The 27,456-nt window shown below is 41.1% G+C and overlaps 2 protein-coding genes across 3 annotated transcripts in view; one reads left to right on the top strand and one right to left on the bottom strand.

The window, feature by feature from the left end:
• Positions 1–8,959, bottom strand: LOC113010080 (elongation factor 2). Its single transcript, XM_026148915.1, has 14 exons — positions 8,813–8,959; positions 7,397–7,611; positions 5,959–6,140; positions 5,664–5,875; positions 5,399–5,577; positions 5,065–5,170; positions 4,588–4,840; positions 4,263–4,458; positions 4,014–4,137; positions 3,596–3,838; positions 2,107–2,460; positions 1,807–1,989; positions 1,533–1,665; positions 1–675 (listed from the first exon to the last, which is right to left on the bottom strand). Exons 1-14 carry the CDS (start codon positions 8,813–8,815, stop codon positions 482–484), a joined length of 2,577 nt encoding a protein of 858 aa, XP_026004700.1. The 5' UTR covers positions 8,816–8,959; the 3' UTR covers positions 1–481.
• LOC113010081 (cyclic AMP-responsive element-binding protein 3-like protein 3-B) overlaps positions 5,833–27,456 on the top strand; it is a 22,308-nt gene continuing 684 nt past the window's right edge. The window contains exons 1-10 of one of the 2 annotated variants that reach the window (XM_026148917.1): positions 5,833–5,895; positions 15,454–15,600; positions 15,843–15,941; positions 16,258–16,531; positions 21,641–21,771; positions 21,931–22,041; positions 22,425–22,531; positions 25,672–25,740; positions 26,952–27,036; positions 27,313–27,406. In XM_026148917.1, the coding sequence (XP_026004702.1) occupies positions 15,580–15,600; positions 15,843–15,941; positions 16,258–16,531; positions 21,641–21,771; positions 21,931–22,041; positions 22,425–22,531; positions 25,672–25,740; positions 26,952–27,036; positions 27,313–27,406 (991 nt within the window). In that variant the 5' untranslated portion in view covers positions 5,833–5,895; positions 15,454–15,579. The remainder of the gene's footprint in view (positions 5,896–15,453; positions 15,601–15,842; positions 15,942–16,257; positions 16,532–21,640; positions 21,772–21,930; positions 22,042–22,424; positions 22,532–25,671; positions 25,741–26,951; positions 27,037–27,312; positions 27,407–27,456) is intronic. The other variant, XM_026148916.1, reaches the window with a different exon arrangement.

A 27,456-nucleotide genomic window follows, 5' to 3' on the forward strand; every position in this document is an offset into this window, starting at 1 on the left:
TTTTCATCATGAGTTGTTTTTATTCATTACATCCACTGAACAAACGTCCATTCCAGTGCGTTTCACTTCTTAACACTTTTATTGTGATTGCCACGCTTTAATCTGGCCATGATCCATATAAATATGCATTATTGCAGCAGTATCACAGTGCACTGTACAGGCCCAACCCGGCAGATACGTAGAAGGAGAAGGGGGACGATGTGAAGGAATAGAAGAAACAAGGAATTGATAATACAGCTGCTTTGATCCAATTGCTCCCCCAAACCCTTGCCCTAGGCACTTGGTGTACTGTAGCTGTGAAATGAAAAAAAGCATCGCTGCTTCCACTAGCCTACAATGGAAGCTTAAGCTTTGTTTCTGCTTCGCGCTCAAAGATGAAACAATTGGTGCGATGTACCTTTAAGCCTGTGCAAAGATTTGAAAGTGCCCACGGGGTAGGGTTTAGAGAATGATTTGGTATTTTCTAATCCGGGGTGAGTGGTTACAATTTGTCCAAGTAGTTGTCGAGGGCAGGTATGCCCTCTTTCAGACCTTTGCGTTTCCTAATTTCAGCGACAACTTGGCAGGGCCTGCTGGCAGGGTCGCTGGGGTCTCCCTGGAGAATCTGCCAGTGATCAAATACGCACTGGGGGAAGGCCTGGCCTCCAGTGTTACTGCGCAGGTCAGCTGTGAACCCTGGAGGTCAGAAAAACAGATAAAAGCATTATTTCAAATAGAATAGCTTCATATACAAAGACAGCAACTCTGTCAGCTGAAACCAAGTTGCTGGATATGCCCTTTACATTTGTCTTAAACATGTTTGTTGAGACATTTACCAAGTTTACCAAGCATGTTTAAGATACCAGACTGAGATGATTTGAAGATGGGTGAGGTGGCCGTAAAGGGATGGACATGGTCAGCAACAATACTCAGGAAGGCTGCGGTGTTTAAATAATACTAAGTTGGTACTAAGGCATCCAAGGTGTGCCAAGAAAATATTCCTCACACCATTACACTATCATCACCACCTCTTCTGCTACTGTAGCCCAGCTGATGTGTTGTGCATTCAGAGATGCTTTTCTGCATATCTTGGCTGTAATGAGTGGTTATTTAAGTTGCCTAACTGGATGTTTTATCTTTTTCACACCATTCTCTGTAAACTCTACAAACGCTTATGCAGGAAAATCCCAGTAGATCAGCAGCTTGTGGTTCCATCTGGACCGAACAACCATGCCACAGTCAAAATCACCTAAATCACCTTTCTTCCTTATTCTGATGCTCAGTTCGAACTTCAGCAGGTTTCTTGACCATGTCTACAAGCCTGAGGATAAGACGCTGCCATGCAACTGATCAGTTGATTCGACAGTTGTGTTGATAAGCTGTTAAACGGTGAGCCCGATAAAAAGGCACGTGAGTGTATATCTTCACAAACATTTCAGAGATCCACTTTAGCTTTTAGACCTCTCCAGTCCCTCTTTTACCTAAGCCCTCCTTTCCAGCTGAGAGTTAAAACCCACCACAAAAGACTGCAAGCAGTATCGACTGAAACTCACCAAAGGATTCATTGACTGGCAGGTAGGCTTTCACCACAAACATGGGCGTGCCCATCACTTGGGATTCCTCAAAGACATGACCTCGTTTCCTGTTCAACACGCCATAGATCCCACCGACAACCTGCTCTGGGCACTGCATGGACAAGAGGCACGGCCACAGATAGTTACTAAAGTTACTAAAATGTTTTTCCTTTCAGAATATAGAAGAGCTCCAAAAAATTACAAGCCTGTGTTCAAGCAATGTCCAGGCGCCCACTCTAGTCCAAACACCAACCTGAATCTCCACAAGATAAACCGGCTCCATGAGCCGAGGCTGAGCAGTGAGCTGGCAGGCGTACAGGACCCTGCGAGCTGTGGGAATAATTTGTCCTCCCCCGCGATGAATGGCGTCTGCGTGCAGTGTCACATCATGAATGTCAAAGCGAATTGCGCGCATGTTCTCCTCACACAGTGCACCCTGCAGGGCGAGGACAGAGACAGGAGTGTGTGAACGCAAGGTTATAAATAGCTAGCTGTTTTACAGTCTAATAAGAATTTAAAATGCAACACGAGTATGAATTAATTAGCTGCCCACCTCCTTAGTTGCCCACTGGAAACCAGCCACTACGCTGTCCTTGATCTCATTGAGGTATTGAACCCCTTTTGTCATGTCTATCAGCAGGTTGGGCCCGGTTCCATCTGGACCGAAGCACCAGATCTTCCTGGCTTCTGTCACCTCCCACTCATACTTGTCAGCAAGGTAACGTGCACGGGCTTTGAGCTCCTGCCGAGCAGTGACATCCCCTTTCTCGATATCTTCAGCCAGGCCGTCGGGGAACGGACGGGACTTCATGAAGAGACGATTGTGCTTGTTGGGGGACTTGGACAGACACAGCTGGTCGGATTCTTCCGTCACCGTCTCTCTGTAAGACACCACTGGGTCGGATTTCTACAAAGAGGTAAAGAATTGGTCAGGATTGATGGTATGAGCAATACTTCAAAAATATGGGAATAAAATGTATATATATTTTTTATTTTATCTAATTCTAGCCCCACATAATCAGTAAGGCTATGTAAAGCTCTTATGTTTAGCATTTGAAAGCTACTTGTCCTAATTGAGTGGTTGTCAAACTGTGCACAAGCAGAGGAAAAATATTAAATGAAATTAGCAAATAAATATGATTGATGTCTGCAATCACAAGTTTTATTGTGATTAAAAGTGAACCTGGATTATATGTAGTCTCAAGAATGAGAGAGAAAGAAAAGGCAAAATTAAATCAGTCCTAAGGGGTTGAAAAACAAAGCTCGTGCAGAAGTAGCAAAAACTGCAGTTCCTCTAGTCACCACTTGAGGCTGGCTCCAACATCTAGCCAATCCCCTTAGACCAGGGGTAGGCAACTCCAGGCCTTGAGTGCCGGTGCCGAGGAGGTTTTAGATGTGTCCATGATCCATCACAGCTGATTTAAAGGGCTAAATGACTCCTCAGCATTTCTTGAAGTTCTCCAGAGGCCTGGTAATGAACTAATCATTTGATTCAGGTGTGTTAACTGAGGGTGCGATCTAAAACCTGCAGGACACCGGCACTCAAGGCCTGGAGTTGCCTACCCCTGCCTTAGACTAACATGTTAAAATGGTCAACTTTACTGCATTAAAAAGCACATTTATAGCCTGGTTCAAAAAACGGTTCTGGCCTTTATGAAGAGTTACCCCACTTATAACAACTCTGAGTGGGGTGATTATTTTTCTTTAATAACTCATCTACCCTAATAATTGATTTGATAGGCAGCTGGAGCCAGTCAGAGTCCACTAGGCCTCATCCACTACTTCAAGTCATTAAAGTGGACCTCTTCTTTTTAATGGGTTACCTGATTAATATTACTGCTTGCTGTGTGGTACAGACCACCCATCTATCTAAACACAACAGTTTAAATTGTATTCAGGTTTATAGTTCGGATTGTCTGTCGTGAGGCTGCTTTTCATATATGTGACGTAAACAAATCAGTACTTGTAATAGCTATTAATATTAACCTTGCATCAGTGACCTGTCTTGCACCTTGCCAGTAAACCTCTACTCCTTTGCTCACCTTCAGTGGAATGCAGGCGTGGTCCTCCTCCAAGTCCTTCAGGCAGATCTCCAGGTGAAGCTCTCCTGCTCCAGCGATGATGTGCTCCCCGGACTCTTCGATGATGCACTGCACCATGGGGTCTGACTTAGCCAGACGCTTCAAGCCCTCCACTAGCTTGGGCAAGTCAGCAGGATTCTTGGCCTCCACGGCCACTCGGACAACAGGGCTCACGCTGAACTTCATCACTCTCATGTTGTGGGCCTGAAGATGGAATCGATGAGTGATAAGACTAGATTCTTTTAAGGTTTGTTTTATCAGGAAGCCACACCAAATAATGACTCCGTGTTAATAGCTATTGATTCATTTGTCATGCCTCGGTTTTTAAACTAGAGCACACTCTGTGTAGATACAGAACAAAGGGAAAGTGACACGCTACCTGTTCAAAGGTGGTAATAGTTCCAGTCTTAACCAGGAACTGGTCTACTCCAACAAGACCCACGATGTTGCCACAGGGAACATCTTCAATAGGCTCCACATAGCGACCCATCATCAAAATAGTCCTAGATTGACGTGGTGATAAAATAAGAAGGATATAAAAAAAAGAAGAAAGGGGAGTCACACATTCTGAGCTTTTCCTACTATCTTGGACCTGTACTGTGTACAGTTTGTAGATAAACATGCCCACCTCTGGATGGGTTTGATGTAGAGGTCTTCCTTCTTGCCAGGGGTGAAGTTTGGCCCCATGATGCGCACCTTCAGCCCTGTGGACACGCAGCCAGAAAACACACGGCCGAAGGCATAGAAACGACCCTTGTCACTGGTTGGGACCATCTTGGAAATATACATCATCAGTGGGGCCTTAGGATCACAGTTCTTAATACCTGAGAAGAGAGTTTCGAAGTTGTGAATTTACCACAGTCAAAATAAACAGTGATAATTCTTCTAAAGCTACTTAATAATAATACAAATACTTTTAATTGAATTGAGTCACGTGAAGGTGTTCTACTGACCCATGGCAGCCTCGTCATCTCCGGGCCCTTCGTAGAGCAGCTCACAGCGGTATTTCTGCGCAGTGACGGGGGAGGGCAGGTGGATGGTAATCATCTGGAGCAGGGCCTCTCCGGCAGGGAGCCAGCGTCGCATTACAGCCTTCAGCAGGGGCTTCCCCTCCTTCTCTTTGTCCTCTGAGTCAAGTTTGACATCCAGCTTTTCAATTAGCTTGGCTGTCTCTTCTTTTTTGAAATTCATGATGGCATCAAACACCTAAGAGGTCAATGAGAAAAAGGACAAAAAAAAAAAAATTAGGGCATTAATCAAAGGCAGTGACTTTTCAGACTCTACTTAAAGTCTAATCATCTTAGTTTGGATCCAGTCACAGTCTGGATCTGAAATGTCTGAAATTTAAGAGCTTTAAATCCCCTTTTAACAATGTTAGAAACATAAAAAATACACAATTTGCTGAAATAAAGCATCTTTAGTACATTCACCTTAAAGATGGGATCCAAAACAAGCTGGCAGAAAGTTCGAGGTAATTTCTGACCATCGGGGCCGGTGGCGGTCTTACTGAATTTTCCAGCACTTGGATCGAAATATCTGGAAAATGCAATGAAATTATTATATAAAAATATGTTGCCTGAATATCACTTGCTGCCCACTGTCTTGTATTAATGCTTAAATTTTAAAGAACCACTAAACACCACCTGAACATTGACACAGAAAAAGGGGTGTGGTCCATGTACAAGCATCCTTCTTAACACATGCAGCACCTCTGATGTACCACACTGTAACCAGAGAGGGCACTGTACGTGCACTCGTGTTCACCTTTCTCCCCACAGTTTCTTCATCATGTCCTCCACTTTCTTGCACCTCTCTGCTGGTCCCAGCTGTGCAACTCCTTTAGCAGCAAACTTAGCCACATACATCTCAGCGAACTGCTTCAAGGTGAAAGCCCATCCGTGGAGGCCCGAGCCAAAGCCAACTGTTCCAATAACAGGGTCAATCTGAGGAATAAATGATAGCATTCATTGTAACTACCCATATATTGAAAGTTTTAGAAGGTATTTTACCAGCGTAAGTATGTATTCACCATAATGTTCCCCATGGGTCCACCCTCATCCTCTCCATAGGTGGAGATAATGACGTTAACGTTCTCCACAATACGCTGGAAGGTCTGATAGAGCTCATCTGGCTCCAGCTGCAGCTCAAGCAGGGCCCGGTCCATCTTGTTCATCATGAGAACCGGCTTTATGCGCTCAGCGATGGCCTGACGCAGTACGGTCTCGGTTTGCACGCACACACCTGTCAGTGGAAACAAACAGGTAAGCCTCAGTGCGTACGAGTGTGTATGTGAGTGACAGGACGAGTGTTTTATGTCTAATTACCTGAGACACAGTCCACCACAACCAGGGCTCCATCAGTTACTCTAAGGGCAGCGGTGACCTCAGAAGAGAAATCAACGTGACCCGGGGAATCGATCAGGTTGATGAGGAAGCCGTTTCCGTCTTTGCTCTGCTTGATAAACGCCAAGTCGTTCTCTCCAAGCTCATAATACATGGAGATGGCCCTGAAAAAGAGTGAGAGAACATAGAAAAACCTTGAGATGTGTTAACTCTGCACTGATAAATTTAACGATTTATGTAAATAAATCTCAAAAACTGCACTCACACGGATGAGTCAGACCATCCTCTAATAAAAGAGACAGCAAAGACTTTCAGCTGCTACTAAGTGTCCTGACTGCATAGATTTGAATTAATATTTGGTGATCTCTGCTGGTGCATTTATTATATACAAACATCCATGTGTAAATCTCTAAAACAGTGTTTTTTAACACCTCTCTAAATTTGGAACAGAGAAACAATTCTGCAAGTCAAATATGGTACTTAACGTGTGTCGATAAAGTATAACACCACGAGCAACTTACAAATAAAACAAGTGCTGTGATTATGAACCAATCAAGTATGAGATGCATGTTCCAATTAAATACACAGCACAGCCCGCCGCCTTTAGAAACGATGTGTACCTTGAGGTTAAAATACATAACACAATTTCATAACAATAATGAACTCAGTATGGCACAAATATTTCTTATTTTGGTAATGTACTTACTATAGCCCTTCTTTTTATCGGACATATATGCCCTACAAACACAACCAAACAGGGAGATCTGACAGCTGAAGGCCAAGTACGTCTTCTTTTTGAGTCAAGGTCTTAGTATGATTGATGAGTTATTATGTGTACCCAATATTTCCTGCCAAAGATAGAACAGTATTGATCGCTTCCAATCAGTATATTTGTCTATGACACAGACTATATATAAGGGATGGCCACACTTGCCAGTCGCAACCTGAAATACTCTTTACGTGCTTTATTATTTATTATCCTCAAAGTCAGATAATAATTTTAAAAAAGGAAGATCAAACTGTATAAAATAAGACTTGTGTTTAGAGAACAAGGCCACAAAGTCATCAGGTAAATGTTTCCTGAAGCAGCATTGTCATTTTCTTTTACACTTCTTCACAATCAAACATCTTTTGGAACCAAAGAAGTCGCCCCCTGCTGGCCATTAGAAAGAATGCTGAATTTTAGCTTCACATTTGAGAACCCTAAGCAACACCCATGTCTCTCCTCTGCATTTTTACTCATTGATTAAAGTTTGAGTGTGATGTCAGCGTATAGAAATATCAAAATCAAACCCACACAGATCTGATCAGGCAGATGACGAGAATTTGGGAGGTTGAACGCGTAATAAAAATATTTAAATTAACCAGTACTGTTAGGATAAATTATGAATAGTTCCTGCTACAAACACAAAGCACATACGTAGATTTGATGGTGATGCAGCGCTCCTGCTCGTCTTTGCGTGTGTCTGTGAAGCGGGTTTCTCCGGCACGGGACGATGCAATGATCCCCGCTTTGGATACCAGCGAGTCGGTCAGCGTGGACTTCCCATGATCCACGTGTGCGATCACGGACATGTTTCTGATGTTGGACTTTTTGTCCATGATGGCACGGATCTGATCCACCGTGAAGTTCACCTGGAGGGAGGGTTGGAGATTTAGAAGGGGAGAGGAGCAGGGTGGCTACAGTCATCCATTTCCAACTAGCACAGGCTCATTTTATTCATCATATGCATCTATTTCTGTCCACTACCAGCTCTCCCCAGCCGCTCCGAGAAGAGTTATAAAAAGAAAGACATGTTTGAAACTGAACCCAGGAAGAAGGAGAGTGGACACCGCTTAAAGACTTTACCTCCTGATTTCCAGAATTACTGAGTCACCATTCACCATGTGGCAACTGAGTGGGGGTGAACGCAATGTACCACAATTGCAAGAAAACACGGTCTCTTGATTTTAGACCTTAAACTAAATCTACAGAAAGAGTGTTAACCACTAAGTTTGCTATTTAATGTGTAATATATGAAGAGGGCAGTCCTCTAAGATGACAAGATGACAGTTTGTCTAGCAGTGGGTTGTTAAGACTATATAAAACCATCCCCATAATCCTCTGTAAATAAAAAATATGAAGAAAACAAGGTCCAGTGTCCCTCAAAGCTTTCCTAGCAGAACAAATGTATTCATCAATTCAGAAATATCACACTGGATATATAAATGAACACAACCAAAGACTCTTTTGGTGAAATAATTCATTTTTACATCACCCACTGCTGCAAAACACTCAGATGAAATGCGGTGCAGCTCTCTGAGTGTGACGTAGTGCAGCCTGCCTATATGTAATAACACGTTTCCATCGCTTCTTAAATAAAAAGCAATGACGCAATCTCTTCTAATCAAATGAAAATCTACATTTCCCCCCCACACACAAACAGAGCTGATGACATTTACATTAGACATGCCATGGCCATGTGCGTTCCCTCTGTGGGCAGCTGTATTAACGTGATATTTCTGCGGTCATGCCAGAGCAGCGTGATATTAAAGGCTTTGCAGTGGACGTCACAGTGAGAGCTGAGCGGCCCGTGCACTGGAGGCCACAGCCCTGCGTTATCGGCCGGCTGTTGCGCATGTTATAACGGCGCACAAACAGAGCCCTTATCCGATCACATAACACCACCGGGCATCGGCATCCATTTCACGGACCTGACGGGATCCGGTGCGGCTGCAGTCGGAGCCTACAACTCATAACGGTTGTTGGGTGCAGCATTTGACAGCGTGTTTTCCCTCGCTGCTACAAATACATTAAAGGCATCATCTATACATTTAAGGCTCTAGTTTCACTCACCATGTTGTCTGCAGGTCGTGGGTCTTTATGTGCGACGGGTTATTGCCGTAGTCGCTGCCTCTGAGGACAGGCAGTCCCGGTGGTGACAGGAGAGGCGCTGCTGCTGCTGCTGATGCGGCTGCCGTGTAGCGGTGTCCGGTCAGTGACTGCAGCTGCAGGGGGCGCTGCAGCTCAGCAGCCCGTCACATATCACATGTCCGTGGCGCTTTGCCATGTTATCCTAATACGTCCATGCTGAGTGCGTGTGCGTGTGCGCGTGTGAGTGCCCGGCTGTGTTTGTGAGTGCGTGAGAGTAAGAAGGGCGCACTTCTGTTGACTTAACCATGTATGTTTGTGCCTCCAGCTGCCACGAAAGATCCAAAACTTAAGAACAAGTACTTTTGTACAGTTGATATTTACATTGTTAGAAAGTAACATAATCGAACCAAAATGCACTAAAGTCAAAAGATAAAGTGGTTTGGCAACAGAGATGACCACTTTCTAAAGGAGGTAATACCAACTGAAGCTTTATTCAGTGATTAGTTTCTATGGCTTCAGCTATACAGACAGACAAACCTTTATTGTAATCCAGTCTATACACAAACAGTGTATAGACGCGAAGACACGTTTCCTGTGCAAACGGTGCGGTAAGGTCCATATAAAGGATACAGAATTAATTAAACATAAATGTGGATATCAGTATAAATATATACTGCACATTAGATTTCTTTGCGTTAAAGCTTTAACTCAACATTAAAAAAGAGCTTCATTCGAATCACGCATTTCTGTGGTATAGCATTTGATAACATAAGTCCAGATTTTATAGAATTTGTATTGCTATTTGCTGTGTTTTGAGTAAATACTAAATATTTTGTGTATGGTTTTGGAATATCGTTGACACATTGATTGCATTTGAGACTTACCACACTACCACACCTATATATTGTTTTTGGACTTAAAAACTTTTATTTATTTGTTAATTTATGTATGTATTTATTAACAAAAAATACATTTATTTCTTTGTACACACAGAAAAAACAAAATTCAATTCAATTCAATTTGTTACAGTGTGTACTGGCCTAATTGTAATCGTAAACATATGAAAATTCCGCAGGATTTCACTGTCAGTGCATCTGTTTAACCACACCGTCTGGTTCACTTCTCTTTAGCCCACCTAAGGAGCCAACGATGCATTAGAAAGCATGTATTACTGTTGTTTGCTTGTATTTCTCCGTATCTTAGCGTGCAGCTGCTTCTGGGCGTGTCAGTGAATGACGTTTAGCAGCACTTGGAGAGTGCGATGCATGCTAGAGCCAATTTCACAGGAAAGCCTTATCCGCAGCAAAAACTGAATGTTTCCTTCCTTTTTTTTTCATGCTCCGCCTCTTCCCCCCCAAACATTTTGATGTACACCTCCGCCTCTGAAATATCGATCCCCGTGGAATAAAGCAGGCCACTGCTAGACAGGGCGCCGTAGCAGTCCTCCACCAGCTGAGGGCAGAGCAGGACAAAACATGTTTGGGAGGTGCCAAGATATGTGGAATGGGACACTGAAATGAAAACTGAGTAATGTAAAGAACACATTTAATCAATCTGGTGCAATAATAAGTAGCTCTGCCACTGAAACAATCCCTCCCCCTGTGATAACAATTGTTGGGGAGGGGGTATCTTTCTTATTAAACCAGTGGACTGTGCTCTACATGTCCAGAAAGGAAATAACTGAAAAATACATTATTCGTGGGTTTCCCATAATAAGCACATAATGGGCTCTCATGAGAGCAGATGATTATTATCTCTAAAGAAAGCTTTACTCATGAATTTCAGATGAAGATAAAACCACAAAGCAAACGATGCTGCAAGACGATTTCTTTTTTCAATGTTTATTTTTAGTTTTGAGCTTGCATTTATAATTTCTGCTCATAGTCTCTAAATGTAGAAAATCTTTTGTTAAAACTCCCTAAAATACATATCATTAGAAAGTTCTACTTTTTGTCTTCAGAGCACTATAAGAAGCAAAACAAATTTAAATTTAGTGAGCAACAATAAAAGATCTACACAGCTCCAAAGATTATTCATTGTATAATGCCCTTTTTAACACAAGGGAGTCCAGATATTAAAGTTTGTGGTGACTAAACAAGAACCAGTGGTTTCCATGGTCAGTGCAGCTGATAAAGCTGATATTACTGCAATATCACTGCGCAGTGTGTCACGTTTCCTCCAGCAGGGCTGACCTACTAAAACAGCAACGTTCACAGCAGAAAGAGCGTGTTGTCTGCAGTCGCATAGGCAGTGGTGTGCAGATTACTTCATCTGAAAAACGGTGTCTTCCATCTAATCATCAGATTTATGCAAAAGCTACAGAGGTAGTTTTCATAAACTCAGTGAAGTAGTCTTAAAATTGCAAAACAGTGGAGGACGATATCTTGATTGGCCTTTTAGCAGGAGTCTCTCTGAAGCTTTCGGTGTAGGACGCTGACTGCCACAGTGCAGCTTAAAGTGGAGCATGTCTGCCTTTTTTTTTTCTTTCTTTCTTTTGTCAAACTCCAAACGGTGGGAAATATATTCCCTTTACTAGTCACAGGAGGATTTTACACATTAAGGGAACTGATTTCCAAACTTGGCAGTAGAAAAATGAATAGATAACATTAAATTTAAGAAATAACAAAAACTATCGATGTTATGATATCATATTTTTAAATGTAATAATAAACTTATAAACTGATAGAATCCACATGATGTGCCTGCGGATACTGAATTTAGATTTAAAATGAACATTTGGGGTTGTTACCTGAAGATCTTTAGGGAAATCAGAAAGCCAACGAAAAAAAATCTTACATGATTGAAAACAATTCCCAGTTGCATGTGGGCATTCGCTGCAAGCGTAGCGCTGAAGAAGCCAATTACATGACACTTGTAGCTGTGAGAGTGAGGAGAAAGCTGTGGATTATCTCATACTAGTGGCACACATGATGGGAAATTTCAAAAAGCAGACGCTGAGCTGGTACTCCGTTGTAGCTGTAGCTGAAGGCTGTGTTTAATCTTTGTCTCCTAATTGCAGAGTTTATGGTTTTACCAATAACGTACAGTCAGCTCCACTAGAGACAGCGGACAAGCGTGTTTCTCCTGTTTGCACACACTAACAATTTCCCAGCTGTAGATATAGAACGATTTTGCTCACATTAGAGCAATTACTGAGCTTCAGATAAGAGCTAATGAAAATGCACTTTGTGGCTGGTTAAATGACCTTGATGTAAGCTTCAAACATGTTTTCAGCCCGTGACTTCACACCCATGGACCTGAAGAAGGCATTTCTTTGATCACTGCAGTAGCTGTGTATTTTTTATATGATTCTTTTGCTCTCCACACATCTTATTGAACACTTTCTTGCCAGGGAATAGGGTGAGCTGTGAGACCATTTCTGTGGAGCTGCAGTCATTGGTACCTGTGCAGGTCATTTCACTGGAAGAGAACTGACCGCATAAAAGTGATTTCATGGTATATTTCATTTTAAAACACCCTAAGGTGTCCAATAGATGTTCTTTTCCTTCACCCTAACCAACCTGCTCTCACATGGAGATATCTGAATATGCATTCACATTGTGATCTAATATGCAATAACAGTTACGTGTACTGAGCAGCAACTTATTCCTGGTATCTAGAGATGTGCTCAAAATGCCCCGGTTAGATAATCACTGCACTCAAAGTACTTTGATACTCTCTAATCTCCAGTTAGAACAACAATAAAGATAGCAGCGCTCTGCTGCCATTTAATTAGGCGTATTCATGAATATGTTGATTTTAAAGCAACTAATATACTTAAGAAGCAAGTCTTTGAAAAACTAAAGTATAGCGGTCATAATGAATTTGTACGGTGGCTTCACTGTGAGCGTTATTTTCTTAAGTAAGAAAGAGTCTAACACAGCAGAATATGCTAATACACCATCCATTTCCATTAGTCTCACCAGAGTGTATTTAAATAACCTTTTTTGGCCTTATACAACAGGGGCTTTTTGACATTTGAATTGTATTTTAGGTCTGGAAATCCAACCTAGCCTGTAAAACAAGCGTCTCCACCAAGCCTGGGAATCAGACACCTCAGAGAATTTGATTTATTCACATTATGCATGCCTGACAAACAAAAGATAAGAAAGATTTGCGTCCTTTCTGCCGTGCCACAGTTTCACTTTCGTTCTTCCCATAAAGTCCCTCTTCACTCTGACTTTTGAACAGCTTAGTAAAGGTAACAAAAAAACATAAATTCAGAACCCAAAGAAAATATCTGGCATCTCTGTCTGCTTCGAGCCATCTGATGAAGGCAAAAATGTCATATAAAATTATGTGAAGAGAAAGGAAAATGGCTTTGAATTATTTGAGCTACCAGGCTGTGTTCCCTCAAAGGTGTAGCGATGCTTTGAAGTTGATATGGCAATAGGAGGATTGAGCTGATGGTGTTCATTCTTAAAAGAATGCTGACTATTGATTGTGCTTATTCTGCTTTTAGACGGGTGTAATACTAAGTAGCTCTGCCACTGAAACAATCCCTTCCCCTGTGATAACAATGAGATAATCTCTGCCAATGTGCATGTTCCCCTTGTGTAATTGCTGGAAGAACACATTGTGTAATATCTTTTGCTTCATGGGGCGTGCTAGCATGAAACAGATGCTGTTAATTATGACAGCAAAGATAAGGAACGGATAACGATGTTTTGCATTAGGAAAGCAAAAAAAAAAAGTCATTGATCAGCTTTCTAAAGAGCTGTAACTTGAGGAGCAAGTGTCTATTTGAAAGACACAAAGAAAATAAATACTTCATTTAGAAGGATGCATGTTTTTTTCTCATGTCGATCCACCTTGATTGATCCATCCCTTCACAGTAGCTTCAGCTGAACTCTTTTGTTGTTGTAAACAGTTTGCTGACAAAAAACCCCAAAACATTAAGGTAATTATCAGTTTGTTTGCTGCCAGCGACTGAAAGAAACTGTCCAGAACAATCGCATTCTCTTTCTTGATGCTTTGACAACAAGCTTCACTGAAAGGTCTTTGCAGCTGTTTGCTGAAATGTTATTTTTCTCAAACCACTGAAAAACTGTAATTGTTGAGCCACTTTTTAAAAAAGAGTAGCTTGGACACATCTGCTGTTATAGATTAAAATAACCTTTGTAGATAGCAATTATATTTAATCTCAGTTTGGTTTTTGGTTTTTTAACCGTCCCACTTAAAGTTCGGTTTGGGGTGGGGGGCCGGTCATAATGGAGAAAACCAAGCACGGTGGTGGAGGGGTGATGATTTGGGCTTGTTTTAAAGCCACGGCATCTGGGCACCTTGCGGTCAATGAATCAATTGCAAACTCCTCTGTGTACCAAAATATTCTAGACTCAAATGTGAAGCCATCTGTCTCAGATAAATCTTGGCAAGCACAGCAGCAAATTTACAACAATCTACAATGAAAACAATGAAGTATTACTATGGCCCAGTCAAAGTCCAGACCCTAACCTGACTGAAACACTACACTTAAGATAGTTGTGCATAAACAGGTGCCCATAAAGTCCGCCACAGTGATGTGAGAGACTGATAAAGTCATAAAAAAAAGTTATTGCTTCTACAAGTAGATCTACAAGCTACTGAATCATTGGATCATGTGAAACGTTTATTTTTCATGATACTGTATCTTCTGGAAACTTGTTTCTGTAATTTTGGATCTAAGTGGACCAACAAGAATTTGGGGGTTCCCTGCTGCTCACTCATTGTTCTCTTCTATTTGCACATTGAGCCCTTCACTGGGCTTCATTATGTGAAATATTACCAAGACTATCATTAGTAACTCTTGGACTGTCTTAAAATCATTTTAGATGTGCCAGAACTGTCTCCAGCTAAACGACAGCTAACTGAAAGATAGTTCTCATCTCAGTTTCTGGCTTTGATGACCAAAGACCAAGCACAAAATCTCAGTGTAATCCTGACTTTTATTGACTTTTACCTTTTAATTAAATTAGTTCAAGTCCTTATTCAACCTTAAAGCCATAAGAAGAATCAGGAAGAAGTCCCATAGAAGGGGAGCATTTTTTCTTTTCCTTCGATTTCCATCCAGAAACCTCCCAGACAGCTTCAGCTCTGCTTCAAATCAGATCTCTGCGCTGGCTTTCAGTGTCAGTGAATAGAGTTTGAAGTACAGCTGCCCTTTTTGTTAATCCCTCAGTGGCTTAGAAGCACATCCTGACTTTCTTTTACTAACTCTCTCTAATTTTCAAATAATCAAATAGACAGTTTCTAACCCTTGAATTCAGATTAAACCCTTTCGTGTGTGTTTCCACTGCCTTGTGGATTCCTTAGTGATGAGCAGAGAGAGGAGTATTGAACTTTTGTTGGGCTTAGTCCAAACTGGTGCAAATTAAAAGTCAGTCTTTCCACTTTCTGTGTTTGAAAGCAATAAATTGGGCTTTAAATTTAGCTTGTCCAATTTAAAAAAAATAAAAAAAGAATTTGACAGCATACACCAACTGCTGATTTATGACCTCAAAGGTCACACTTATTAACAATTAAGTAATCTCCCTTCTTGTCCTAATTGGCTCTCTCTGCTGGCTGACTAACAGTGGATTGGACAGTGATCAGCTGGGTTGGGGAATGCTGTTGTGTGATATGGCATTTCAACTTTGTCCCTGAAGGCTGACTCAGACGCTTCTCCTTCACGCTAAAGGCACAAGGAACGTACCAATCTGGCTGTGTGCTGCATTTGTATGCCTGAAGGAGACTTTCGCTGAAATTCCACCAGCTGCTTTAATGTCAGAATTATGACACTGACTACAGACAAGGTAAGATCACTGGGTGCAGTTGATGCTTTTTGTGTAAGAGAGTGATTCAGCATGAGTGCGTGTCAAGAAAGCGTCGCTTTAAAAAAGGCGAACGTGAATGCAAGTTTGTCAGAGACAAGTGAAGTGTGAGATTGAGCGAGTTTTTGACACCCAGGTGAAATTGGGTAATACTGTGAAAAACGTTTTATCTTTTGAAAAACTGAGAAACACTTCAATTTCAGAACCATCACTGTTTGTTTCAGGTGTACGATGGGATGGACATCATTGACCTTCTGCTCAAAAACACAGGTGAATCCACCAGTTGCCACAGCAACCAAACGTGGACCAGCTCAACTAATGATGTAAGTGTGCTGCTCATTATGCACAGTTTGCTCCTAAACCGAATCACTCAGGGGAAAACATAATCACGGCCACAAATTCATCTCATCATGAGAACCTGAGTGCTGAGTTTAAACTGTATTCTGGGGTGTGCCTGGTTGTATAGCGGCAAGTGTTGCAAATAGCAGGAACCAAAGGAAACAGAGAGAGAGAGCGAATTGAAAGCCTGGTGTGTTTACGCTTCTGTGTCTGCTTGTATGTGTGATTACTATTATCTATGATCTAGATTCATTCTGCCAATCAAGCCATAATGTAATTATGTATGCATACTCTCTTCAGACACTGAGCACTAAGCAAAGTGATCCTGATGATTTCTTGGAGTTCCTGCTGCATGGGAGCGACTCCTCCTCTGTGCCAGCATCACCCCTGTGGTCTCCCTGCACCAGTGACAGTGGCATCACCGAGGACCCCCTGACAGATCCCACAAACAGCCCTCACACAGCCTCCTGCACAGCCTCCACTCCCTGTGATATTCAGGCTTTCACGCAGTCTTCGTGTCTCGTGAATCAGACAGTGGCAAATGAAAAAAAGCCAGATGTTGTTATCGATCTCGGTAAGACAACATTTAAATAGCAAAGGGTTAACCGGCTTGCTTTTTTATACAGACCAGAAACATGTACTGAATTGGAACCTGTAAAGCAGTAGTTTGTTTTAACAGTGAGCGCAAATGTGAGGTTGAGACGCGTAAAGAACAAAGTAACCAGGGCACAGGACTACCAGATGAAAAAGGGGAAGCTTTTGACATTGTGAGATCTCTCATTTTGTGCTTTCTGTAGTGGGATAATGGGGGCTTTTGACTGAGCCTCTGATGGCGGACCTTTCAAAGAGCCACTTTGTTTGTTTTTTCCCATTTTTGAACATCTTTAAAGATAAACGGTTGTGATTGTTGCCATGCATAAACTGTTTTGTGAGGGCAGCTATTTTGAATATTGGTTCATTTCACTGTGCAGTTTTTTGACCCACCACTAGTGCCAGAAATATCTGAAAATACATTTCATTTAAAAAAAACCACATACATCACCTTCTAATTACAACAAAAGGTTTTAAAACACAAGCAAATACATCCACAAGGTCATAATTATGAGGAAAGGAAAGTAATCTTTTCGGGCTGTAATTTCTTTAACTCTTTACATACCTGCTTAATTACTCATCAGCATCACAATTACAGTGGACAGCTGTTTTATTTGTCTGTACTGGACTTCATCAGTGAATGAGTGAATAAATTCATCATTTACTTGGATTTATATAGTATATATTGTCTGTTAGGTTAAAGGTCAGTGTTCTTTTAATTCATTACAGGGAACAATTGTTGTAACACTGGTCTTGTGCTTGTAAGACTATATTACAAAGTCCCTTTCAGCAGCTGCTCGAAGCTTTGTAACAGCTATTACCGTGAAGGTTAAATCCATTGTGCATTTGAAAGGTAGCGACAACTACACAAACCGCCATAAACTGCAGCCTTTAACTCGCCACAGAACCAGTGTGGGTGTAATTCAAATGTGTGAATTTATATCCACGAGGGAAGCGTTACTGGTTTAAATGCTCCTGCCAGAAAAGATCAGCAGATAAGACCAGAGGGTTCCTGATGATTCGAAATGGCTGTGGAGTGTTGACATATCAATATTAATGCAACCCACACAATTTAACATTAGTGTTTCCCAGTGTTTACAGTTTTCCACATTTGCTTTGACACATTTCTTGAAACCTTTCACACACATTATTTCTTTTTTCCAAGCTGTTAACACAAAACCTAGACACAATACTCAAAGTCAAACTACTATTCATAAAACCTCTGACTCTTGTAAACAATCGTATCGAAATAGTTTCGACTGTGCTTTCAGGTCACACTCAAATCCCGCAACAATAAGAGCACTAACGAGCCTTCATTGAGCAACACATCAAAAAAATGGAAAACACAACATCAGGGTGTGGACTTTAAAAATAGTTTGAATAATCAGAATAAAATAGAACAGAAAATCAAAATGCAAAAAACTGAACGAAATAGAGTACAAGAAAACAGATCATTACAAAAATAATTACTGTTAATAAGAATCTTAATGGAAAACAGGCACAGTCAGTGATTTTCTGAGGTTATTTAATAGGAAAAACTGTACTGTGCTGATGCTGTACTCATAGTATCTACCTAATAATACACAGGAGCAGGTCTGCAATTTATAATCCTATGATCTAGGTATGATCTATCTATGTATCAAAGAGGCGTAGGCTTTCGAGTGCCATGGAGGGACATTTAACTTTGTGCCTGCACCTTCAGTCTGAAGATATTAAAGATCATACCTATATTTTATCATTGGAGAAGGTGCCCCCCTCAACAATTAGCGAAAACATCTGGATAAAATGTCATCCTTTCCTTCTTATCTCAAGCCTTACCTCCTGAACTGAAGTCACATGAAAACATATGCACAAATTTATTTATTCCTGATATTGTCGCAATTACAGTCAGTAGATTAGACATGTGACCCTCCAGTCTGGGACGGCTGACAGAAAACAACAAAAACTGTTTGTAAATTAACATTATGGCAGCTAATTTCTTAAAATTCAAACCTTCACTCTGATAAACAGCTTGATTACATTCTCACATTGTATGTGAGTTTATTCACTAAGCATCCAAGTCCAACAATGTTACATCAACTTTAAAGAAAGTTTCACTCATGCTGGCAAACACCAGCTAACAGCAGCAAAAACAACAGGCTAAGGCTTAAGCATATCCTCAGCAACTCACCTCATCTCATATCATCCATCAGAACTGACCTTCGCTAACTCATCAACTTATATCGAACTCTCACAAACGTCCACAGCCCACTTCAAAGTAAATAGATGTGGACGCCTCTCACCCGTCATTGGCAGCTGAGGTAAACAGTGGGCTGACAGCCTTCACACGAATAAAGAAATTGAGCAGACAATAGTAGATACACACTGGCTGGCTGTGGCGATTATGGAGTACAGTCTAAATTTAATGTCTTTGATCTCTCTTAGCTGGCTAAAACATTTTTCTCATATTGCAGCAACTGTAGCTCGGATTATGCATTTGAATCGAGATGGGAAGAAAACAAAACTCAGTTGACTGAAATTTACTGACATCTAGAGGTGAAAATGTTTATTTACTGTAACTTTAAATTAAAACAGAAACAAGCAAAACAATCCTTTTTAAAGGAGCCCACAGAGAGCTAAACAAAGCTGGAGTGGGAGAATATTCCATATTCTAGGTGCCACAGACTGAAATGCTCTGTCAGTCCCGAGTCTTGTACAAGGAACAACCATTATATTCAGAGCCTACAACTGAAGACTACGATTAGGAGTGTGTTTACAGTTTTTTCTGAATGCTTAAACCCTAACTGTGATTCCTGTAGCACAATCTCTAAAACTATTCAGACTTATAGCAAAACCACTCACTGAGTTTGCAAAACTAAAAGCACAAAAACTGCTTTGCACTCAGTTTGCAATTTTGTAACACACACTTTGCAAAACTGTAGGCACAATTCACTGCACAACACTCAATTACCAAATTTCCAACACACTCCTAGCAAAAGTATACACATGTATGGCTATCATTAACACTAATTTGCCAACTGTCTGGCACACTTTCACATGTGAAAACTTTTTTAGATAATTCGTTCACTTTGCAATCTGCCTAAGCACTATAATACAGGTAAGCTGTGTGTGCGGAGTACAATGGAGGGAGCAGAAAGAGTGAGAAGAAGAGGAGGCCGAGGAAGAGGACGTGGAGGTGAAGAAGTAGGATGAAGAGGACGACAAGGACAAGGAGGAGCAAGAGGAAAATGAGGAGGGGGGAGAGGAAAATGAGGAGGGGGGAGAGGAAGGGTAGGAAGAGTAAGAAATAGAATTACTGATGACATCAGAGCTACAATAGTGGACCATGTAATCAACCGTGGAATGACCCTGAGGGTAGCTGGCCAACGGGTCCAGCCTAACTCGAGCCGCTACACTGTAGCAAGTACCATAAGGACATCTTGAAATGAGAATCGGTTAGCACAGTCACTTCGCACAAAGACTTGTAGCACTGCCATATGCCAATGAGAAACACACCAATACCATTGATGTAAAAATACTGAAATTGTTACTTTACAGAATTGCTAGATGACCAGATGCTGGGGGCAGAGGAAGCATGTTCACTGCAGACCAAGTAACCCATATAGTCATTATGGCGATTGCAAATAATCCTATACTTGGAAATAAACACTTGTGTTTGTTTTGATGTGTTTGAATAAACACCAGTACTTGAAGTTTGGATCCCTCTATGCTTATGGATCTATGACAGAAGTATGAGCTCAAACTGACATAGCCTACCTTGTGCACAGAGAAAGCAAAAGCCAGATGTGTTTTGTATTCATACCATCAGTGTGCAGTTGGCGCATTGTGTGCTTAGTAGATGATGGCTTGTGTGTACTGTTTGATACGGAAACACCACTTTTACGAAGGTGTGAAGAGTTAGTCTAGCTGTGTTCGCTTTTGCAAGAGAACTACAATGTTTTGATTATTGGGTGACAGGTTTTCTTATTTGTGTGAAGAGTTTTGCAAAATTAGCCAATAGTTACAAAAAATGTGCTTAAGCAATCAGAAAAAACTGTAATAAGAAGCAGACATAAATTATCTAGAGCCTGTCCATTCAGTACTCTATTAGTAACTTTAAGAATATAAAAACATCATAGAATCTACTGAATTTACTATGTAAAGCACATATATCTGTAATACTTTAATACATGTAAACATTTACTTTCGGAAAAAATGGAAAGTTCTGATGCTATTTTCTATTTTTGTTTTTCAAATTGACTTTCTGTGAACAAGAACATGGCCTATCGCAATCATCTGAAATTGCTGTTTTCCTCTTCCCTGCTGTTTTCCTCTTCTTACAAATGCTTGTACACTTTTGTGCACTATGAACTGGCATCTGTGTGTTAACAAGAGCGAACAATTTCAAGTTGTATTTAGGAAACGAAACACAATGCGCTGTAGTTGTGCTTTCCAAATGAGCACTAAGAGCAATTTATGTATAACTAGCTGGAAATTAAGAGAGTGAGTCTTTCAGTAAATGGAGTTGGGACACTGTGTATTTGTTTTAAAAGTGGCATATCAGGTTTGATTAATTGTGAAAAGCTGACAATATAAAAATCACACGTTCTTCAGCCTATAGGTTAACTGGCTACCTTAAAACTTTCTCACAATTTTTTTATATAATTACAAGACAATGTCCTGATGTCACTAATATTAAAGTAACGATACATACTCCAAATCAAGCCAATATTTTGTGTGACCAAGTTTTCAAGGTACTTGGCTGGTTGCTTGCTTCAGGTGGCTTTTGTAGATTTTGGCTATCTCGACATCTTTAGTCTCTCCCAGACTGACTCCATGAGACAAGAGCTTGATGGGGACTGTGCCATCTGGTGCATAATTGGTGCAGGCATGATCAGTCTCCTCCCTGGTGGTGCCACAGGATGGACAGGAATCCAAGTGTCTAAAATGCCTAAAAACCTGTGCAGCATTGTGTGTTTGCAAAGTGTTTTTAAAGCACAGAAAGATGCTGCAATGACTGACGTTTTGTGGTGGGTTTTGTTTGAACTGCAAATACAAGCAATTTTGTAAACCATGACATGTGGTGTACTGTTTTTTCTGCTTTAATATGCAGGCTGTGAGTCTGGCAGCTTAGAGGAGGATATCGGAATTTCATACTACCTCACCACAAACCAAAATCCTTTGCAACCACCCAGCCATTCTCTCACCGTGAAGGACCTGCTGTTATCCAACCTGGGAGACAAAGTAAGAAGGGTTTCATAATTGTGTTGAAACTTAAAATATGTGTGGTGTCCTGTCCAACTCTGACTGAAAGAGAATTTTACTATCTGCCTGTGCCTTCTTGGGGAAAGCTGCAAATAGAGTAACTTTAAGTGAAATGAATTCTGTCCATCTGGTTCACAGGCGCAGCGAATCCCCCAGCATTCCTTGCGGGAGCTTGTACTTAATGAGGATGAGAAGAAGCTTCTGGCTAAAGAAGGGGTAAACTTGCCCAGCAGACTGCCTCTATCCAAGGTACATGAGCAATATTCACATGTATGTAGGGCAAATGTCTCTGCACAAGCATGCTCCAAACACATCCACAAACACACACTCGTGATCTAAATCTGTATCCCCAATTTATGTATAAATCTGTATCCCCAGTTACACAAAGTCAGCCAGATATGATGCCCCCCCTACCCCACCCACCCTTCCCCACCACCCACCCAGACACACACACACACACACACACACACACACACACACACACACACACACACACACACACACACACACACACACACACACACACACACACACACACTCTCTCTCTCTCTCTCAACCTAGTTTCATCTCACATACCTTTTTCTTTATTCTCTCTTGTCCTGGTCTCCCATGTGTTTCATCTCCCTGACAAGTTTGAAGAGAGAGTTTTGAAAAAGATCCGGCGGAAAATCCGCAACAAGCGCTCAGCTCAGGAAAGTCGGAAGAAGAAAAGGGAATATGTCGATAGCCTGGAAGAAAGGTATGACATTATCTCTGCACCGACTTAGGAAACATTCTTTTAATCATCTGCTTTGGATTTTTTTTATGTTTTTCAGTGATTCAGTGAGTGTTTTGTTGTTCATTAAGTAAAGCACACTTCATGTTTCCTGGTATTTGTCAAATAGTTCCCTGAAAAAAAAAATCCTCACAGGAAGCTCAAAAAAAACAATTGTATAACAACCTCAAACAACACTAGTGAGGTGTTTTGAATTAAAAAGAAGAAGAAGGAGAGCTGTGCAGCAGTAGTTGTCATTGCCTCCAGCAAAACCAATTAATTACAGAAACTTATTCAAGAGAAAAATTATATAGTGCCAAAATTGATAAAAGAAATACAACCCATTAAAATTCAGTTCCAGTGAAGCAGCCCAAAATGAAAGACATAAACCTTGTTTTTTTTTTTTATTTATTCACTAATAAAGATCTGGATACACAAAGAAATACCATTTTCAAGAGATTGCTGCAAAAGAGAATTTCTTTTTCATTGGAGGAATATTTAGATAAAAACAAAAAACAAACTTGTACATAAGCATTACTATCTATAATGCCAACGGCACTTCAGTAAGAACAAACACACGAAAAGATGATGTTTTAATAATGCAGAGAATAATATATATTCATACTCCTGCTGTGGAAAAAAAAGAAAGTGAGCCTTCTCTCAGTTCTAAGGTTATATATCAGGGTATAATAAAAAAATATGATCTAGTCTTTACGTGGTCTTAAATTTAGGTAAATTTAATCTGAGAAGGACAACAACATTCTCACATTAAACTGTGTTGTGACAAAAAACTAAACCAAGATCCAGAAACAGTCCTGTGAGAAACTAAGCACACCCAGTGATTCAGTAGCTTGTAGAAATACCTTTAGCAGCAATACCATCAAGTAACTGTTTCCTGTATGACTTCATTAGTCTCTGCCATCATTGTGAAGGAACTTTACCCCACTCTTCTTTACAGTGTTGCTTCTTAAATTCATCCACAGATCTTTTAAGGTCTCACCACAACATTTCAACAGGTCAAGGTCTGGACTTTGACTGGACCATTGCAGCACCTTGATTCTTTTCCTCCCTTCTTTTTGGGATCATAGTCCTGTTGTTGGACCCAGTTTTGCCCAAGCTTTAGCTGTCAGATAGATGGCTTCACATTTGACTCAAGAATACTTTGGGATACAGAGAAGTTCATGGTTACCTCAATGACTACAAGGTGCCCAGGACCCGTGGCTGTAAAACAAGCCCAAATCATCACCCCCACCACCGTGCTTGACAGTTGGTGGGGGTTGTTTGTGCTGATACGCTGTGTTTGGCTTTCTCCAAACTTGGCACCGTCCATTATGACCAAAACACCTCAATTTTTGTCTAATCTTTCTAAAGGACATTGTTCCAGAAGTTTTGTAGGGTTTTTTTTTTTTAGATGAAACCCTTCTAAACAAGCCACACTTGTTCAGCCTTTTTCTAATTGTACTGTCATGAGTTTTAACATTTAACATGCTCACTGAAGGCTGTAGAGTCTGAAATGTAGCGCTTAGATTTTTAAAAAAGTTTTTGTAAGGATTGGATGGTCTGACTGAGGTGAATTTTCTGGGATGTCCATTCCTGGGGAGATTGGCATCTGTTGCTTTCCACTTGTGAATAATCTTTTTCACTGTAGAATGAAAACATTTTCTGAGTGGCCTGATAACCCCAATTGCTTTTCTAAGATCGTTGCTGATGTCTTTCCTGCTTGGATTTGTGATAATGCTCCAGACCTGCAAACTAGCAAAACGTCTTGACGACCTGTTAATCAAGTGCATTTCATTAGCAGCGGCTAATTTTTAATGCTCTTTGCACTTTGACTTAGTTTTTATTGACATAGTGTAATATGTCACGGTTTGCAGTTTATCTGAGGTTGTATATACTCATTTTAAGACTTCTTAGAGATCTTAATATTGTTTATGAGAAAAAAAATCGGTGTTCAGTAAGGTCAAAGACCTGAAAGTTTCTACATTCATTGAACATTGTAAAGAAACTCAGAATACCCACCATACTGTGATAACTGCTCCACTGTGGGGCACCAAAACACTTACGGTCGATCTGGACCACTTTCTCATTGTGCATACACGCAAATTCACAGATGTAGTCAGGAGAGAGAGTGGATTATTCCTAAACATGATGCCACAACCCAGAACAGCAAGCAGGTTTTTGCGTCAGTCTTCCTCCTCCTTCTCTACCTCGAGGCTGCTCGGAATCAGCCTCACCACACAGCCAGCAAGCCTTTGTCACCAAATTTATTAATCCCACCTGCCTCCCACATGCTGGCGCTTCAACCACATCACACCTCCACAAACAGCGCTGCGTGGTCGAGCATGTAATTTGACTCGCCTCAAAGAAACGCAATGCAGCAATATTCCCCAAATTCCTTTGTTTGTCAAATCCCCCTAGGTTTATCATTCATCAGCTTCTCTTGGGGGTATTTTTAGAACTTGTTTCACTCTGATGTGGTTCTTAAGACTGACTCCCTTGCACTGCTGGACTCTTTTAAAACCTGCCATTACTGATCTGTGTCAGAATAAAAGAGTCGATTGAGAGTAAATGGAGGTGTTTTGGACCACGGGTGTAGCGGGTGGGATAAAGCCAATACACAGTTTGAGCTTTAAAAATGGCCAAACACAAATGTACTGTCACTTTAGTAAATATTTGAAATGTGAAAATTGTCTGCGTGTTTTGCGTACTAATGAAAATGTCTTACTGATGTAACACAGGAGGTTTATATATCTAATTACATGCTATCAACATCTCAATCAAGCTTGAGCTCTGCTGCCTCCTGATAACAAAAGTTTCATGGCAGAGTGAGATTGTCTCTCCCAGAGTCAGCATTCGTTGATAATTAAACCAGATTCAAGCAGAGCGTATCAACAGGGTGTCATTATCAGTCGAAGGCATAATGGACTCACAGTGACTGAACCAAACAAGAGAGACACCAGAAGAAGAAAGGGGGTGGAGTCCCTGGATGACAGAATGGGGTTTGCGATAACAGTCAGCAGGCTGATATTGGCAGAGAGAGAAATGGAGGGCAGGCGAGGCAACATCATAAAACGATATTTTTTTAATACGATTCTGCCCTCATTCTCCTCCTCCTCTTTCTGTAGGATGTCTGCATGTGGTGCTCACAACCTCGAGTTGCAGAGAAAGATCCAGCAGCTGGAGGAGACCAACAAGTGAGTCCTTAAGTGAGGCAACAAAAGTTTAACCTGATGATTATTGGCATTAGATGCCTGGACGACTCAGTGTTTTGTATAATGATGGAGAGCTTAAAGTCCAGAAAATACAGTAAAGAACATAACACACCTGATTAGCTTTACCTGTGACAACATCCAGGACTTGCTTTTGAAAGTTGCAATGAAAAGCAAAGAGTTACCATGACTACAGCCCAGTGCACTACATTTCAGCATATGGTCTGGAAAGGTCCAAGTCTCTGAAGCTTTGGAAGCTATATCCTGGCTCAGGCACAGTCAGGGCACAGCTTCAGAGCTCTGGCATGATCGAATGGTCACTGTTAGATTTTAGAGAATGGCTATTTTAGCTCTGCAGCAATTGCTCCTGTAAAAATAGCACCACAGATGTCTCGGTTTTTCAATTTATTTCCCTGTTTCAGTTATTTAGCTACTGTGTTTTCATTAGTGGGATTATGTCTGGTAGTATTTAGTATTTTGTTGATAGCCTAAACCACTTCATCTCAAGACTATGACACCACAAGGCCTGTTTCATGGAGCCTAAATCCAGAAATATAGGATGACAGAAAAAATTAAGATTGACCATATATAGTCAGAACATCCGGGTGTCGTACATTTAACAATGGCCAGGCTGAGGAGGTGCAGCCATATGAAAACACGGCATAATTGCAAACCCTCACATTTGTTTCCCATCAAAGTCCCTACCGGTTGAACAGATAAGGCAGCAGGATTAATCAAACCTGGACGCGGGGCTTGTACAGAGCTAGCTGCACAAAATAAATCTCCACGACATCTTTTGTGACACCGCTTTCATGAAACCGAGTCACGGCTGAAAATGGCCAAACCGTTCTGCCTGTGAAAGATTCAGGACTGAAGAGCCTGAGAGTAAAATTACCAGCATACAAAGTGCATACCATTCCAAATCTTCACACAGCTTTTCCAACTTTTCTTTTCACTCGGCAATTTCACTGTCCTGATTTTTTTATTCTTTTTTCCCTGACGCTGGCAGACTGCTGCTTGTAAAAACAAAATGTGTGAAGGCTCCACACACACACACACTCTTCCTTCAATTTGTCCTTCTCTCTCTCTCTCTCTCTTTTTTGCGAGAGTGATCACAGATGCTGGAAATGATGAGACCCCTTATGTGAAACTTTTGCACAGCCTCTTTCATCTTTCTGTCTGGATTTGTGTTGCAGTGCTCTGCTGGAGCAGCTAAGCCGGCTACAGGCTCTCCTTCCTAATGGCCCCAGCAAAACAAGACAGAAAGCAACCTGCATCCTGGTGAGATAGAGCATTATGTAATTTTTGAGGCAGTCATAATTGTAACAAAGAAATACAGTAAACATTAAAAGTTCATAAGCACATCAAGGCGTGCGAGTGTTTGTACCGGCAGGACTGCGGCTGTGAATGCTTTGAATATTTAAATGAGTCAGAGAAGCACCGGTTGTGCAAAATGTTATGTAGTTGTGTGCGTAATAACCTACTCAGTTTCTTCTTTCTGATCTGTGTTTTCTATGCTTGACCTCTTTTTGTCCATCTGTCTGTATTTACATCCAGGTCTTGCTCCTCTCCTTCTCTCTGCTGATTTCTTCAAATCTTCGACCAGACCCTTACAGCCGGCTCAGTCAGGCAGACTATGCAGAGACCAAAGGTCCGTAGCCATCATGCATGGCCAATCTTGCTTTCTTTTTTTCTTTTTCG

This window comes from Astatotilapia calliptera, chromosome 18 (assembly GCF_900246225.1).
Source record: "Astatotilapia calliptera chromosome 18, fAstCal1.2, whole genome shotgun sequence".
NCBI classification, from domain to species: Eukaryota; Metazoa; Chordata; class Actinopteri; order Cichliformes; family Cichlidae; genus Astatotilapia; species Astatotilapia calliptera.

Excerpts from the sequence above, each read along its gene's own strand:
- LOC113010080 (XM_026148915.1), bottom strand. Across the intron at positions 6,141-7,396 it reads TGCATCACCATCAAATCTAC|GGCCATCTCCATGTATTATG; the intron begins GTATGTGCTTTG and ends ACTCTTTTTCAG. Across the intron at positions 5,578-5,663 it reads GACCCATGGGGAACATTATG|ATTGACCCTGTTATTGGAAC; the intron begins GTGAATACATAC and ends TTTATTCCTCAG.